The following is a 14,604-nucleotide window of genomic DNA, read 5'->3' as shown; positions in this document are numbered from 1 at the left end:
GAAAATTTTTAATTATATTTAAACCTAATTAATGTCATTAACAAATAATAGGCAAACCAAAGCTGACTGAAATGTTAAATTCTTTTAAGTTTGACGCTCCAAATGTTACTACTGCCACTTCCTTATAATGATGTTCTGACTTGATGTATTACGGGAAAATGTGTTTTTCAGCTTGCATACCAAGTAGAGCACTCTGGGAGTATGTATTGGTATAGGATGTTGTTTTAATGGGTGTATGAACAGGTCTGGATGCACACATGATCTAACAACCCGCCCTCTGGTTCAAGGATGAAGTCACCAATGGGTGGGTCATCCAGCCAACCTAGATTTAAATAAATGTAGTATCAACGGGCATCCAGGTGGCATGGCTGTCTATTCCGTTGCCTACCAACATGGGGATCGCCTGTTTGAATCCCCGTGTTACCTTTGGCTTGTCCGGGCATCCCTACAGACATAATTGGCTGTCTGCGGGTGGGAAGTCAGATGTGGGTATGTGTCCTGGTCGCTGCACTAGCGCTTTCTCTGGTTGGCTGGGGAGCCTGCTCAGTGGGGAGGTGGAACTGGGGGGAATAGCATGATCCTCCCATGCGCTACATCCACCTGGTGAAACTCCTCACGGTCTGGTGAAAAGAAGTGGCTGGCAACTCTACATGTATCGGAGGAGGCATGTGGTAGTCTGCAGCCCTCCCCAGATCGGCAGAGAGGGTGGAGCAGCGACCGGGACGGCTCAGAAGAGTGAGGTAATTGGCCGGATACAACTGAAGAGAAAAAGGGGGGGGAAAATCCACACAAAAAAAATAATAACTACAGCCACCTCGCTCTCTTACTACCTTGCCTGTGGGTTTAGGTTTCAGTAGGACATCTGTGTTGGGTTTTACAAAGCTGGGAAGGAGAACACAGCAACAATTATCAATTCTTTACGAGATTAATTAAATCAATAAAAGTAATATCAAAAATATGAAAAAATAGAGTTGAAGAAAAGTGGTGGTCCCTCTCAGATTGTTCCTTGCAGTTTGATGTCATCACTTTTTTAACATCCTTAGCAAACAGGGGAGGTTTGCAAAGTATGTACTCAGTTTTCCAGTAATAACTTACTTACTCAGAAAAAACAAGTTTGGTTCCTTTACATTAACTATCCAGATGTTTCAAGTTTTCAAGGATTTCAAACTAGCACACTTGGGCATTAGCCCATGTCTTGATACCTGATTCTCCAACTGCTCCAATTTTACAAACACTGAAAGAGCATACTTGTGTCCAAGTAAAGTTTACCAGAAGGGTTGTTTGACTGTCTGTTATGTAAACTACTCTCATTTACTCACATACCTTCTTTTTTTTCTTTAATTGATACATTTTTAAGTGCCCAAGAGAGGGAAATCTCTTTTGAGCACCCTGCTTGTACAGCGCCTGTAGCGTTGGGCATATCATTTTAATCCAAAAACTGAACATTCGGGCCCACAGCTGATTTTGGGTTGACCTCCCAAATTGAAATGAACAGTAGAGTGTGACTGAACTGAAGTGTGCTGAACAGACCTGAGGAATTACAGAAACGTAGAGATGACTATGCTGAGATGCTGAACAGTAACAGGCTCATTGCCTCAGTGGTGTGTGTGTGTGTGTGTGTGTGTGTGTGTGTGTGTGTGTGTGTGTGTGACAGAGAGAAAAGATCAAGCAGGCTGGCAGGCCAGTGACTGAGGGCCACAAAAGGGCATACAGGCCAAACCTGCCTGACTGTGTTATCTTTAAGGATCAGACAGAACTGCAGACGTTGACACAAACTCCCTCAGTCCAAATCCAACTGCCCAACATGGGTGGTGTGTGTGTGTGTGTGTGTGTGTGTGTGTGTGTGTGTGTGTGTGTGTGTGTGTGTGTGTGTGTGTGTGTGTGTGTGTGTGGACAAATAAGTTTTTAACAATAAGAGTGAGGACATTTTTGCAAAATGAGGACATTTTGGCTGGTCCTAACTTTTTTTCTCCAAGGGGCTATTTGACGGTTAGTCCTGATGACTAAGATTATGGTTATGGGCTTGGGAATGAATGTAGTCAGTGAGGGTCCTCACAATGGAAAAACAAATGTGTGTGTGTGTGTGTGTGTGTGTGTGTGTGTGTGTGTGTGTGTGTGTGTGTGTGTGTGTGTGTGTGTGTGTGTGTGTGTGTGTGTGTGTGTGTGTGTGTGTGTGTGATGCACGCTGGTTTGCATATGAACATATAGACATGCTTGTCAGCTAATACACACAATAGACACAGCTACTATACACAGTTGAACCAGGCATGCTGAAATGACACAGCTAATGCTAACTGATCAAGCAAACGGGCATCCATGTTTCCATCCTTCCATGCTAGTATAGAGAAGAGCAATACGCCAGCGTAAAAGTATGGCTTCTAGTTAATTATCCTGCGTGAAGGAAACAAAGCAGTTCCCGGGCTAGCGTATCACTGGGCCAACAGGAAATGTCTGAACAGAGGGCGTCCTGGTGGCCTGGCAAGCACTGAAGCACATTCCACATACTCCCAATGTCATGTGTTGGAGTCTAGCTCACGTCAACACCAGTCTCCTCTATACCATAGTCACTTGTATCTCACCCGCACAGTCATACTAAGTATATACAGCTCTGTAATCTGTGCAGATGCAGTAATAGTGCTCCCGCCAATGCTGACCAACCAGTTCAGCTGCTATCGAGACAGCACAGTATTCAGATGTCGGCTCCTATTGTAGAACCCGCTTTGCTTTCAAAGTAATTATTGAAATCCTCATAACTGGTTCTATAGCTCAAGGGTATCAAGTAAAGGGAGGTTAAAACTGGGATGATAAGTTCGTTTTTCTTGGTTTTGGTCAAGTACATGCTGGACTGAGCAGTATTCTCATTTCAGTCGTCGTTATGGCTGAGACCACACCTCCCCTTTAACTACTCAACCTTCCCTTACATCATAAAATGTGTCTAATGACAAGGTGTAAGCCAACAGCAGTTACAAATGCAGACACAAAAAAATTACAATTAGCCTGGTTGCAGACTTGGCCTGCTTTTTTTTGCCATAGAGTATGACTAACAAGGAAAGGCTGGACCCCAAGAGTTTAAATATGTAATGTGAATGCAACCAGGCATAAACCAAGAGGTAAAACCGTGGACTTTCAACCATCCATCCACCCAGTGCTCAGAAAGACAACATATCTAAGGAGAGAGACATAACCGGCCCTGGAAAACTGCTACTCGCTCTCTCTCTCTCTCTTTATATCTTTTGTCTGCCTAACTGAATAGAGGCAGAGTCTATCAGATGTGCAGTAACAACCTGAGATGCTGTTGCTGATCCTCATGCTGGGGGAGAATACACCGACATGCTTTGAAAAGGTTTCAGATATTTACAAAAATCTGCAGGTGTGTGCTTGATCAGGTTTAAATTCACATTGGGGTGTCTGGGTAGTGTAGCGGTCTATTTTATTGCCTACCAACACAGGGATCCCGTGTTGGTAGGCCTGAACCCCATGTTACCTCCGGCTTGGTTGGGCATCCCTACAGACCACAACTGGCCATGTCTGCAGGTGGGAAAACGGATGTGGGTATGTGTCCTGGTCGCTGCACTAGCGCCTCCTCTGGTCGGTCGGGACGCCTGTTTGGGGCGGAGGGGGAACTGGGGGGAATAGCGTGATCCTCCCACGGGCTACGTCCCCCTGGCGAAACTCCTCACTGCCAGGAGAAAAGAAGCGGCTTGTGACTCCACATGTATCGGAGGAGACATGTAGTGGTCTGCAGCCCTCCCCGGATCGGCAGAGGGGGTGGAGCAGCGACCGGGATGGCTGGGAAGAGTGGGGTAATTGGCCGGATAAAATTGGGCAGAAAAAGAGGGGGGAGGGGGGGATTCACATTCAAATTGGAATTTGGACCTAACTTCTCCGGAGCGTACCTTCCCAATGGAGATGATATTAAGAATTCACAAATTTAGAGAAAAGAATACATAATTTTGCAGCAACACCAGACCATGACAATTTCAGCTAGGAAAAAAACATCCATAAGGAACATCACATCAGTGTCGTTTGTGTTACAATCCATGAAAAAGTACAGATAGTGCCGTTGCATAGCTCTGGCTCGGCCTCCATACTTTGCCCTCGTCTGTTTCTTTAATCAGCGGGTTGCTGCTGTTGCTTTGCGCTGAAGGCGACAGTGCGAAGGCTCTGCGCTGGGCGGCAAAAATGCAGACGGCTACGATTTGGTCATGCATGCGCCATCAGTCATCCATGGGGAGACAGATGAAAACCAGCCTGTCCCTGTTTATTATCTTGACAATGTTCTCATCCCTCTCTCTCTCTCTCTCTCTCTCTCTCACACACTTAAACAAGTTAAAAAAAAAACTAAAAAAACAGGAACATACACAGACCCACGCACGCACGTCATGTGCAAACATTAGGGCTCACTCTTGCAAAAAGACAAAAAACAAAAGAAAAGAGACAGGAACAATTTCATGGGAGAAACGCGGACATACTTATCTTTAGATGCAAAATACACCATTACCTCATCGTGTCAAATTTAAACGCAAGATGGAAAGTAAGAAAATGGCGCAAATTAATTTTAGAGCACTATGCCAAGGCAGCGATGATTAAATTGATGCTTTCGATCACTGACGAATTTCAGACAATAGCTTAACCAAGAATATTCAACTTGAGAATACTTTTGTAGTTGCTTATTTTAATGATTCGGTCAGGTAGAGTTTATTTTGCAGGAAAAATTATGGCACATGACTTTTTAAGTCTTCATCATAGCACCCAAATGGGGAAGAAGAAGGCAGGTAGTGACGAGTTTACAGAAAATTCAAAGGTTGTTGAGGCTAATGAGCAGTTCTATACGGCAGACCCTTGCCATAAGATGCTCCAACACTTATAGGTTTAACCATTGTATTTTGCAGGTTTAACCATCGTATTTTGCAACACAGAGGGTGCTAGCACTGGCAACTCTTACCATCAACACCAAAGGAGCCAGTACATAAGCCACACAGAAATACTCCACTTAAAAAAGGGATGTTATGCTTTGGGTTTGTTTTGTTTTTGGAATTTTCCCCTTTTTTTGCCCTAATTGTATCCAGCCAATTACCCCACTCTTCCCAGCCATCCCGGTCGCTGCTCCACCCCCTCTGGTGCTCCGGGGAGGGCTGCAGACTACCACATGCCTCCTCCGATACATGTGAAATCACTAGCCACTTCTTTTCACTTGGCAGTGAAGAGTTTCACCAGGAGAACATAGCATGTGAGAGGATCACGCTATTACCCCTGTACCCCCTCCCCCTAAATAGGCGCTCTGACCGACCATTCATTGTGTTGCAGCAACCAGGACACATACCCACATCCGGCTTCCCACCCGCAGATATGGCCAACTGTGTCTGTAAGGATGCCTGACCAAGCTGGAGATAACACAGGGATTCAAACCAGCGATCCCCATGTTGGTAGGCAACAGAATAGACCACTATGGTACCCGGACACCCTGTTTTTTTGTTTTTTTTTAAAGTATGGCTTTTTGAACCAGCACACTGAATGCTGGGTGTTGTTTCAAATGCACTCGAAGCATGTACACACCCACTGAAATGAATAGGGTTTAAACAAAGGAGTCCAAAAGTTCTTGGATCTGATTCACAGGTATACAAAGTTACAAAGTTTGTGGCCTTTGCAAATGAAGTCCTCACTGCTTACATGGCAGTTTACTATTACATAAGCCACAAAAAAAAAGGTGTGCAAGTAATTGGAGAGATTTCCAGTAGTTCACCAAGATGTTTCAAGCTTTTATTTCATCCTACCTCGACCAATATTATCTCACTGTATATTCATAATGAAACATGGGCTTTTTGTCTCTCTCAGACTTGTCCAAAGTGCTGCAGCTCGGCTCTTGGCCAGCTCAAAACAGAATGACCACACCAATTCAGTTTTCCATTTTTTGCAATAGTTCCCCATTGGCTACATAATTGAATTTAAAGTCTTACTGTTTGTTCATAAAGCTGTGCACGGTCTTGCACCCATTACATCTGTAATATTATACACCGATAGCATACTTCTAGGGTCCTTAGGTCCACTGATTAAGGTCTCAGATCTGTCTCATGCGGTACATTAATATGCATTTTATTTGTGTATGTGTGAATAATCCTGGCTAATCCACCTTGGAGCAATTTTCTTTCGTGTTAAAATTCTCTATAAAGCTACATTACATTATTGAGCAGGTAGAGATACTCTCTATAGGGGCGTCCAGGTGGTGTGGCAGTCTATTCCGTTGCCTACCAACATGAGGATTGTCGGTTCAAATCCCCGTATTACCTCCGGCTTGGTCGGGCGTCCCTAGAGACACAATTGGCCGTATCTGCGGGTGGGAAGCTGGATGTGGGTATGTGTCCTGATCAATGCACTAGCGCCTCCTCTGGTCGGTCGGTCAGTCAGAGTGCCTGTTCAGGGGGAGGGGGAACTGGGGGGAATAGCATGATCCTCCCACATGCTACGTCCCCCTGGTGAAACTCCTCACTGTCAGGTGAAAAGAAGCAGCTGGCGACTCCACATGTATCGGAGGAAGCATGTGGTAGTCTGCTGCCCTCCCCAGAATGGCAGAGGGGGTGGAGCAGCAACCGGGACGGCTCAGAAGAGTGGGGTAATTAATTGGCCAGATACAATTGGAGAGAAAGGGGGGAAAGACACTCTATAAAGTTGACTTTTCGTTTCAAGAACATCAGCGTGAATAGCTGTGAATACCTAATAGAAAACAAGGATCCGCTAAATCTCCATGGCTTCCTCATTTCAACCTAATCAAACTTGCAGCTGCAAAGAGACAGGCCGTACTATATCTGGAAAAGACTGGCACGTGAATCATTCGTTAAAAACGGGAAGAGGCATTTTAGGATTAGGCAGAAGCTCTGATCCAGTGCGATTTACAATGATCAAACATGTGAACAAGACAGATTTGGATTGACATATGAGCCATTATGGATTTAAAGCTCAGGCATGTACGTAAGTAACCTGCCAACATTTATTTCAGCATCTCTGATATATTCGCTGCACCATTGCACTTTATCACCTCTTATTTCGCTTGTATAAGTCAGTCCTTGGGTATTTATCTGAAGATTGTTGTGTTGTAGTGTTATTCTATGTTAAGTACACTGAGAGAGCCACGAAACCGGAGTCAAATTCCATGTATGTGCAAACTCACATGGCCAATTAACATGATTCTGATTCCATTTAAACTAGGGAGCTGCTGGTTACAGGATGCTCTCTGTTTAACCACTGGGACATCTTTGCTACACTGGATGTTATTACCTCCTGTGTGAACTAAAGAGATAAGCCAAACAATTTGGGCTCTCCTATACAAAAACTTGAGACTATTTCATTAAATAATGCTTCTAATACATCATTTAACACCATAGCAAAAAGGGTTCAATTCAGCCTATGTCACATTGCACCGACTAGCACCAACCAGCACCAAGTAACACCAACGTGGCAGAGGAGTTTTGAGGCTGATTTCTCTGGTATTTTCTGAACTATTGTAACCTATGAAGCAAAAAACACGCTCAACTTGATTCGGTGATGACGTGAGCTGAGAGTGGATTTCTCAGAAAGTAAAAAAAAAAAAAAAACATAGCACTTTGAAAACTGCATCTTTCATTGTTATACCACATTTTGTTTTAAAATTGCACTTCTGTAAAAGGCGGCTAAAAGGCGGCTTATGATATAGATGGGTATTGACTTATCACCACAGAGATCTTGGCTTGGCCCTCATCAATCCTCCACAATATTGGATATGACAGGGTGGCCTGTTCCTCATATAGTCGTCAAGATGGACGACTGAGCAGTCAATGGACAGCACCCTCAAGTAGACCTCACCAGTAAAGTTCAATTAAACAGACAGGCAGAGGATGATTAGCAAGGGCAGGTGTTTGAGCTATAACCAAGGAAGATTTCAATGAACAGACACTGAATTAGTTTATCTCTTCAATCAAGCAGATAGCACACAAGTACGTAAATCAGTTACGTTGAACTTAATCTCAAGTTCCCCATATGCAAAAAAAGTCTGTGTTTGAGTGTGAAACGCATTCCACAAAAGTTCTTGTACAGCCTCTCTCTCGTTAGCCTGTTTATGTCTCTAATTAGATTGTATGCACTATGCATTCAGGCCTCACAAGACAGGCAAGCCTGTTTGAGGTCAGTAAGCATTGTACATGTTAAAGATGCCACTGGGCATTTCATTACATAACTTTGGCAATAAACAGATCTGTCTCTCACTGTCTCGCTCCCTCACACACACACACACACACACACACACACACACACACACACACACACACACACACACACACACACACACACACACACACACACACACACAATATGATCAATGAGTGAAAACAATGGAAGTTGTCCTACACTTGGCTGTATTGATCAACTCATGCAGCTCTGCACTCGCTGTAGCCCAAAAACACATCCCCAAGCAAATCTAACTGCACTTGTGATGGAATCAAATTGATGTGGGTTAACAACCCAGCCAACCACACATCCCTATCGATAACTACAAATAATTAACTGATTAACTGGGCGGCCTCAAAGCAAGCTGCCGAGGGATCAGATTGGTTTATTTATCATGACCTTACTTATCGCTAGATCTGTAAGTTAGACTAAGTAGTCAGACAGTATTGCAGGCACTGATGACTCCACTGCTAATACAATCTTTCCACAGGCCTGTCTCACTGCATTCTGGGCATTCTCCTTACCAATCAATTTTCTTATTTTGTATTCTTAAAGAAGCACTGAAGAACTTGCCAACCTGCAATATCCTCTGCACCCCTCATTTGGACACCTTCCTATTTTAACAAAGAGGCTGGTTTGCAATATCTTCTCCTGCACTCCCATTTGGATCTCCTCAAATGTGTGTTGGGGCAGTGAAGTGGCAGTAGTGGCCAAGACTGTGCTCTTAATCTCTTTAGCCCTGCAACCCCGAGCTGCTCACCGTCAAATTCAACAACTCGTGGATCAATTCGAGGATCTGACTAAAAGTTAATCACTCACCCACAACCCTTCCACCCCCACCTTTAAATCCCTCAAAGTACGTTTAGATCAGCACTTCAGTACTGCTCTCACACATGGTCTTTGTTAACATACTTGTCAATTCTATATTATTCTACCTCCTGTAAACTCCATTTATTACATTTCCATAAACAGCACTTCATCCATTAGACAGGACCTACTTTGTGTTGTTATTATCAGTAGTTGTGTTAACATGGATCCTCATATTCCACTAATAATCGGAAAAGACTGGTCCGATCGGACGGAATTTTCAATCAGGTTGAGATGGGTGACGTTCAATAGGAAAATATTCGCGCCTAATAACCATGTAAACACTTAATCTGATCATTTCTGTCTGGTTGGAATAAATATATTCTTTCTGTGCATGTTTGCCCCATGTGGGGGTAACATTAGGTGGTGTGGGTGAGTTCCCGGGAGGGACAGAAACATGGCAGTAGCAAAACAAAACTGGTATGTGGCTGACACAACTATTTTATTGGAGACCTTAAAAGATTTAAGGATTGTTGAATGCCTCGATGGTCAAAAGGCTCGAAACAACGAGTTGTTCAAACAAGTGTCCGCAAAGCTGAACGAAGCCGGGATCCACCAAACCATCGACCGAGTTAAAAACCACCGGGAAACTTTGAAGACCACCTATTACAAGGCTAAACACCAAAATAACAAAATGCACCGATTAAATGTATCAGTGCATGTAAACACCAGACAGTATTAGATCACATCCTATGTAAACAGTTGACCCGAAATCTTCAGTCAGGATGATCTCAATCAGAATGAAAAAAGTGTGCATGTAACCACAGCTAATGTCTCGTCTTGGGTAACCATTCCCAAAGGATCTCCTCTAATTGAAGACACGCATTAATGTAATAACAACACTACAACATATACGTACATCCATTAACAGGACTAACAGTGAATCCTATTATTATAATCTAATTCACATTATGTTTATCATTATGTTCTATACATTAGTACTTTTCCCTACAGCTTTTTAATGGCAACACAGCCATTTCCCTAATTCTGTACACATGGCAAAGTGTGCATGTGCTACAGTGAAATAGCCAACGTTCAGTCCAATACTCTGCCACCTGGACACACATATTAGCATGTTTATTCCCTAACAAAAATTATCATCCTTATTGTTTAACCTCCATTTCCATTTTTTTCTGTTTTTGTTGTTGCAAATAGTCTGGCTAGTGGTGATCCATGTGAGCCAAACCGAGGTAATTTTATTGTACGTGTAAACATCCTTGGCCAGGAAATCCAAATCTGACCCTGATCTGCAAAGGTGTGAACCGTTTAAAACGTCTACGTCCTGCTTTCCTTCAAAAGCAGAAGAGCCAAACTTGAATTGTAGGCTAGTGCCAGCATTTATCCTCACCCTGTTTAACAATCTACCTGCCTGGTCGACTGATTCGTTTATTCCGAGAAATGGCACTTTTTAACAGTACACGTTGCCTTATGTGTGAAGATAAACTGCAAGTTGAATTTCACACACCTTGACAGGAAGTGACAACCAAACCGTCACACCACACTATCAAATGAGGCGAATCGCAGTTTGAACATATGCGTCCTTCGGATCTCTTAACTAATCATTTGTCCGACAGCGTTTCCATCGCACATGGATAAAAAAAAAAACAGCATTCACGCGAACAGGGCTACACCTCGCCACGCAAAACAATCAGTTACTAATAGCAGAAATCGGATGTACATGAAGAACAGTCTTAAGCGTCGTCCTAAAATGAAACCCAACCATCATATATGTTACTGATCACACATATTAACTTCCACCATCTCGGTTCAGACCATTAGGATACCAAGGCGGAGGAGGCTTACCCGCACAACCTCCCACACTTTTGCAAAAAAAAATGAAAAATAATACACCAAGTCCTCTCTAGCTAGGATTGCATTATAGCTACCCATACGCCCATTAAGCAAACAAATGCCGCGGTGTGTACTCACTGAGAATATGTCAACGTCCGTGGTGGCCATAGCGCGGAATGTCTGGTGCTGTATGCGGAGCAGGGGCGAAAGGGAGCAGCCCTGGTCTCACTCTCTCTCCGGAGCCTACTACAAAACTATGCTGACAGAGGAGGGAGAGCGAGAGACAGAGAAGGGGGAGACTCGACAGGCAGGCTTCGTGGGAGACTCGCCATACACATTCTTTCGGAAACCACGTGACTAGACGAGGCAGCTGGCTGGTTGAATGACAGCTTCTCTAACCACCTAAACTTAACCCTAACACTGAAGCGCTTCCGAACTCTCACCCTAAACCTGACAGGCGTGACTGTTATTTTCTGTCACCAGAGCTCGAAAATTGACTTTCCCGTATGCATCGCACGTCTGGCTCAAGTTGTTTCTGTTTGAATCACCGGTCATGTGGTTTTCGATAGAATGTCTATGGAGACTCCCCCGCCCCCCTCCCATACTTTCCAATATGGCCACTTCCTGGAAACTCCCATTCAGTTTAGGAATGTCACGCACGTATTGCAAGCCAGGACAGGAGTGAGCGTCCGTCCAGAGCGAGAAGCAGGGAAATGACTGTCATGCGTTGTAAGAGGTTTTCTTATCAGCGCCACTCCGCCGGATGATAACTTCATAAATCATATCAATAATCAACCAAAAGACGCATCAGTAAAGTCCGTCGGTACGCTCTTGGCCGTAGGCGCTCTCGGGACTTGTAGTTTCATCAGAGCCGCTGTTTGTTGTCCTGTTTAATTTGTTTTGTTCTATTTCTGTCTCTCGGAAAACGCCATATCGACGCCACATGCAATAAGGGGGCGTTGACACGTCGGTGGGCGGCAGATAGTCTGATAAATCATCCCTGATGAGATGTTTTGTTAAAGCCGACAGCCCATACAGTTTGAGTGGCTGTCCAGGACTTAAAGACAACACGGTTTGTTTAAAATGAACTAAATGCTCTAACGATGCATGCGATGGATTTGTATTAATTAATTAATTAATTTGGTGTTGGTTTTTTTTTAAAGTTGCAGCGATCCGGATACCCCCGTTTCTGTGCATCATCACAATCATCATTAACACTAACATGTGCTCCGTATAAAAGTAAACTCATTATAAATAATAGTTAAATGAGAAATGACAGTTCAATTTTTGCCAGTCTAGTTATTTATGTGTGACACTAGTGTAGCCTAATGAGACTATGGAAACGGCCCTGTGTTTAATTTGACCGGCTTCCCGTGAAATCACTCTGCGATGGTCCAGCATTGTTGACTCGAGAGTAGCAAAGGCAAAACTCTCACTTTAGCCTTAAGAAGACGTCTGCATATATTATTCAAATCGCCTCGACGTGTATTACGTTTTCCCCGGAAATTACAGGTAGGAGGGAACAGAAGACTTCAGGTAGACTTGCCGAACACACAGGGCGCGGATTAAACGGCACGGACGTGGATCACAAGACCACCGAAGGACCTCTGATACATGCCAGGACCCATCGGCGATTGTTGTGTTGAAACTTTGATTTCATTAACGACCTAAAAAACAACAACAATGGAGATGACACAAGAGGCGATCCTGTCCTTACTAACGACAGAGGGAGGGAAAGTGAAGAATTGCGACATCCTGGGTAAGTTCAAAGGTTTCCTGAGCTGCGCTGATCCTGCGGAGAAGAAACTCAACCGGGAGCTCTTCAAGCGCTTCATCAACAACGTGGCGGTTGTGAAGGAAATCGACCAAGTCAAATACGTTGTCCTCAAGAAAAAGTATCACTATTTGCTTGGGGGAAACCACAACGCGCAACAGCACCACACCGTGAGAAGTGAGGACGCAGGACCCTCTGATCATGTCCAAACACCGGACACATCAGGTGTCACTGAAGGTAAATGCAGGGGGAATATTGAACCACGCGCTGCTGCCCAATTTCAGTTTTTACTAGCAGACTCATTGCAGAGCAGCAACCTCGGGGATCTCAAACTCAAACGAGCGATGACTTTTGGCATTGTGCATAGTTCGAACACACGTGAAGATAATGCCCTGGGAGATGCAGCCTACGTAAGCAAAGCTCACACCACCACCCAACACAACAAGCCCTACGCCTTGCCTTTGAGGATGCCACCAAGCACCACCAGGATTGAGATCCACAAGCTGAAGGGTGGCTTTGACAACCCCGCTAAGAAGCCAGAGCCGGACCTTTACGTCTACGGTTCCTTCGGAAACCGGAGAGCGCCTTTGGTGGAGTGCGTGAGCGCTGGCTCGCCTCGGCTGGGGAGGTCGGCGAAGACCACCAAGGCGCCTGAGGAGCACAAGGAAACTAAGTTCACCTCCCTGGTTCCCTTGGAGCCGTCTGAGCACCAGTGGCTGGTCACGTCAGCAGCGGGCCACTGGAGCCAAGTTTACGGCCTGCTGCTGAAGGATAACCAGCTGGCTGAGAAGAGGGACTTCATGTCAGGGTTCACCGCTCTCCACTGGGCAGCCAAGTGCGGGAATAGCAAAATGCTGGCAAAGATCATCGAGATATCCACAAAAGGAGGCGTTGACATTGACATAAACGCCAAAACACACGGGGGCTACACTCCGTTACACATCGCCGCATTGCATGGCCAGGAGTTTGTCCTTGGGATGCTGGTGGATGAGTACAGGGCAGACGTAAACATAAGGGACAACTGCGGGAAGAAGGCCTACCACTACCTCCACAAGGGGACTTCGGCGAGAGTCAAAGAGCTCCTCGGTGAACCCCAAGTCCAGCAGGTTCTGGAGAGCGCGCCGCAGGAAAAGGAGGAGCTGGATTTGTTCCCAGACCTCTCCAAGGGCTTGCATACAATAAGTCGTCTCTTCCAGCCCCACGCGACAGGGTACAAGAAGAAGCACAAGCAGAGGCCTGGGTTTTACTCCCTGGGTGAAGAGGCAAGAGAGGAGACGGAGGAGAACGGGTCCAGACACAAAGTTGTGTCAGATGTTTTCACGTGATGCCGCAACTCCTTTCCGTTGTCTCGTTTCCATGACCGGAAATATATTGTTGTAATAACTCTTGGCCATGATTTTTTTTCATTTTTATCTAAATGTCCCCTAGACGATGAATTAGGGATTTTATTTAAATGCACTTGATCTTCCTCTGGATTGAACCTTAATGAGGGGAAGTCGAATCAAGTTAAATGACATGTTATGGGGACTCTTGTGGTGCTGCATCAATCAATGATTACCGCCTTCGTTCTGATTTTAGCAGTGACACAATTTAATTTTTACGTGCAAAATTTTGCTGCGATAACTATGATGTAATCTGCTAAGATGAGGGGTTTTTTCGGATTCTCAAGTGCAGTTTGTTTATTTAGCCACTGCTCAATTTCAGTCAGTCCGTTATATTGTTGACTGCAAAATGACATGCACCACGTACTTGATTAAAAACCTTTTAGCAACAAATAGAGCTTTTTTGTACTTAGCATTCATTCATTGCCAATCCTGTTGTGCCATTTGAATTGTCTGTCATGAGCAGATATGATGTTTTGATTCATAATTAATTGGAAGAATTGTAGCAGCAAATGGCAATATTTCATTTCACCATACTTTAGATCCACCACGGGTCTTACTGGAGCAACAGGACACAGCACCTCTCAGGTCTGG

General features: G+C 44.5%; 2 protein-coding genes across 3 annotated transcripts in view; one reads left to right on the top strand and one right to left on the bottom strand.

The window, feature by feature from the left end:
• Positions 1-11,285, bottom strand: part of septin8a (septin 8a) — a 262,906-nt gene extending 251,621 nt beyond the window's left edge. For both annotated transcript variants that reach the window (XR_008810634.1, XM_056285491.1), the window contains exon 1: positions 10,993-11,285. Coding sequence is in view for 1 of the 2 variants with exons in the window: in XM_056285491.1 (XP_056141466.1) it covers positions 10,993-11,022 (30 nt within the window). In the remaining variant the exon portion in view is untranslated. The remainder of the gene's footprint in view (positions 1-10,992) is intronic.
• Positions 11,286-11,562: 277 nt separating this feature from the next.
• LOC130117294 (ankyrin repeat domain-containing protein SOWAHA-like) lies at positions 11,563-14,387 on the top strand. Its single transcript, XM_056285504.1, has 2 exons — positions 11,563-11,677; positions 12,367-14,387. The coding sequence occupies exon 2, from the start codon at positions 12,538-12,540 to the stop codon at positions 13,951-13,953; it is 1,416 nt and encodes a 471-aa protein (XP_056141479.1). The 5' UTR covers positions 11,563-11,677; positions 12,367-12,537; the 3' UTR covers positions 13,954-14,387.
• Positions 14,388-14,604: the final 217 nt, after the last annotated feature.

The sequence above is a fragment of the Lampris incognitus genome, chromosome 8, assembly GCF_029633865.1.
Source record: "Lampris incognitus isolate fLamInc1 chromosome 8, fLamInc1.hap2, whole genome shotgun sequence".
Lineage (NCBI taxonomy): Eukaryota > Metazoa > Chordata > Actinopteri > Lampriformes > Lampridae > Lampris > Lampris incognitus.
Note: the sequence above shows the minus strand (reverse complement) of the source record. Positions and strands in the feature narration are given on the sequence as shown.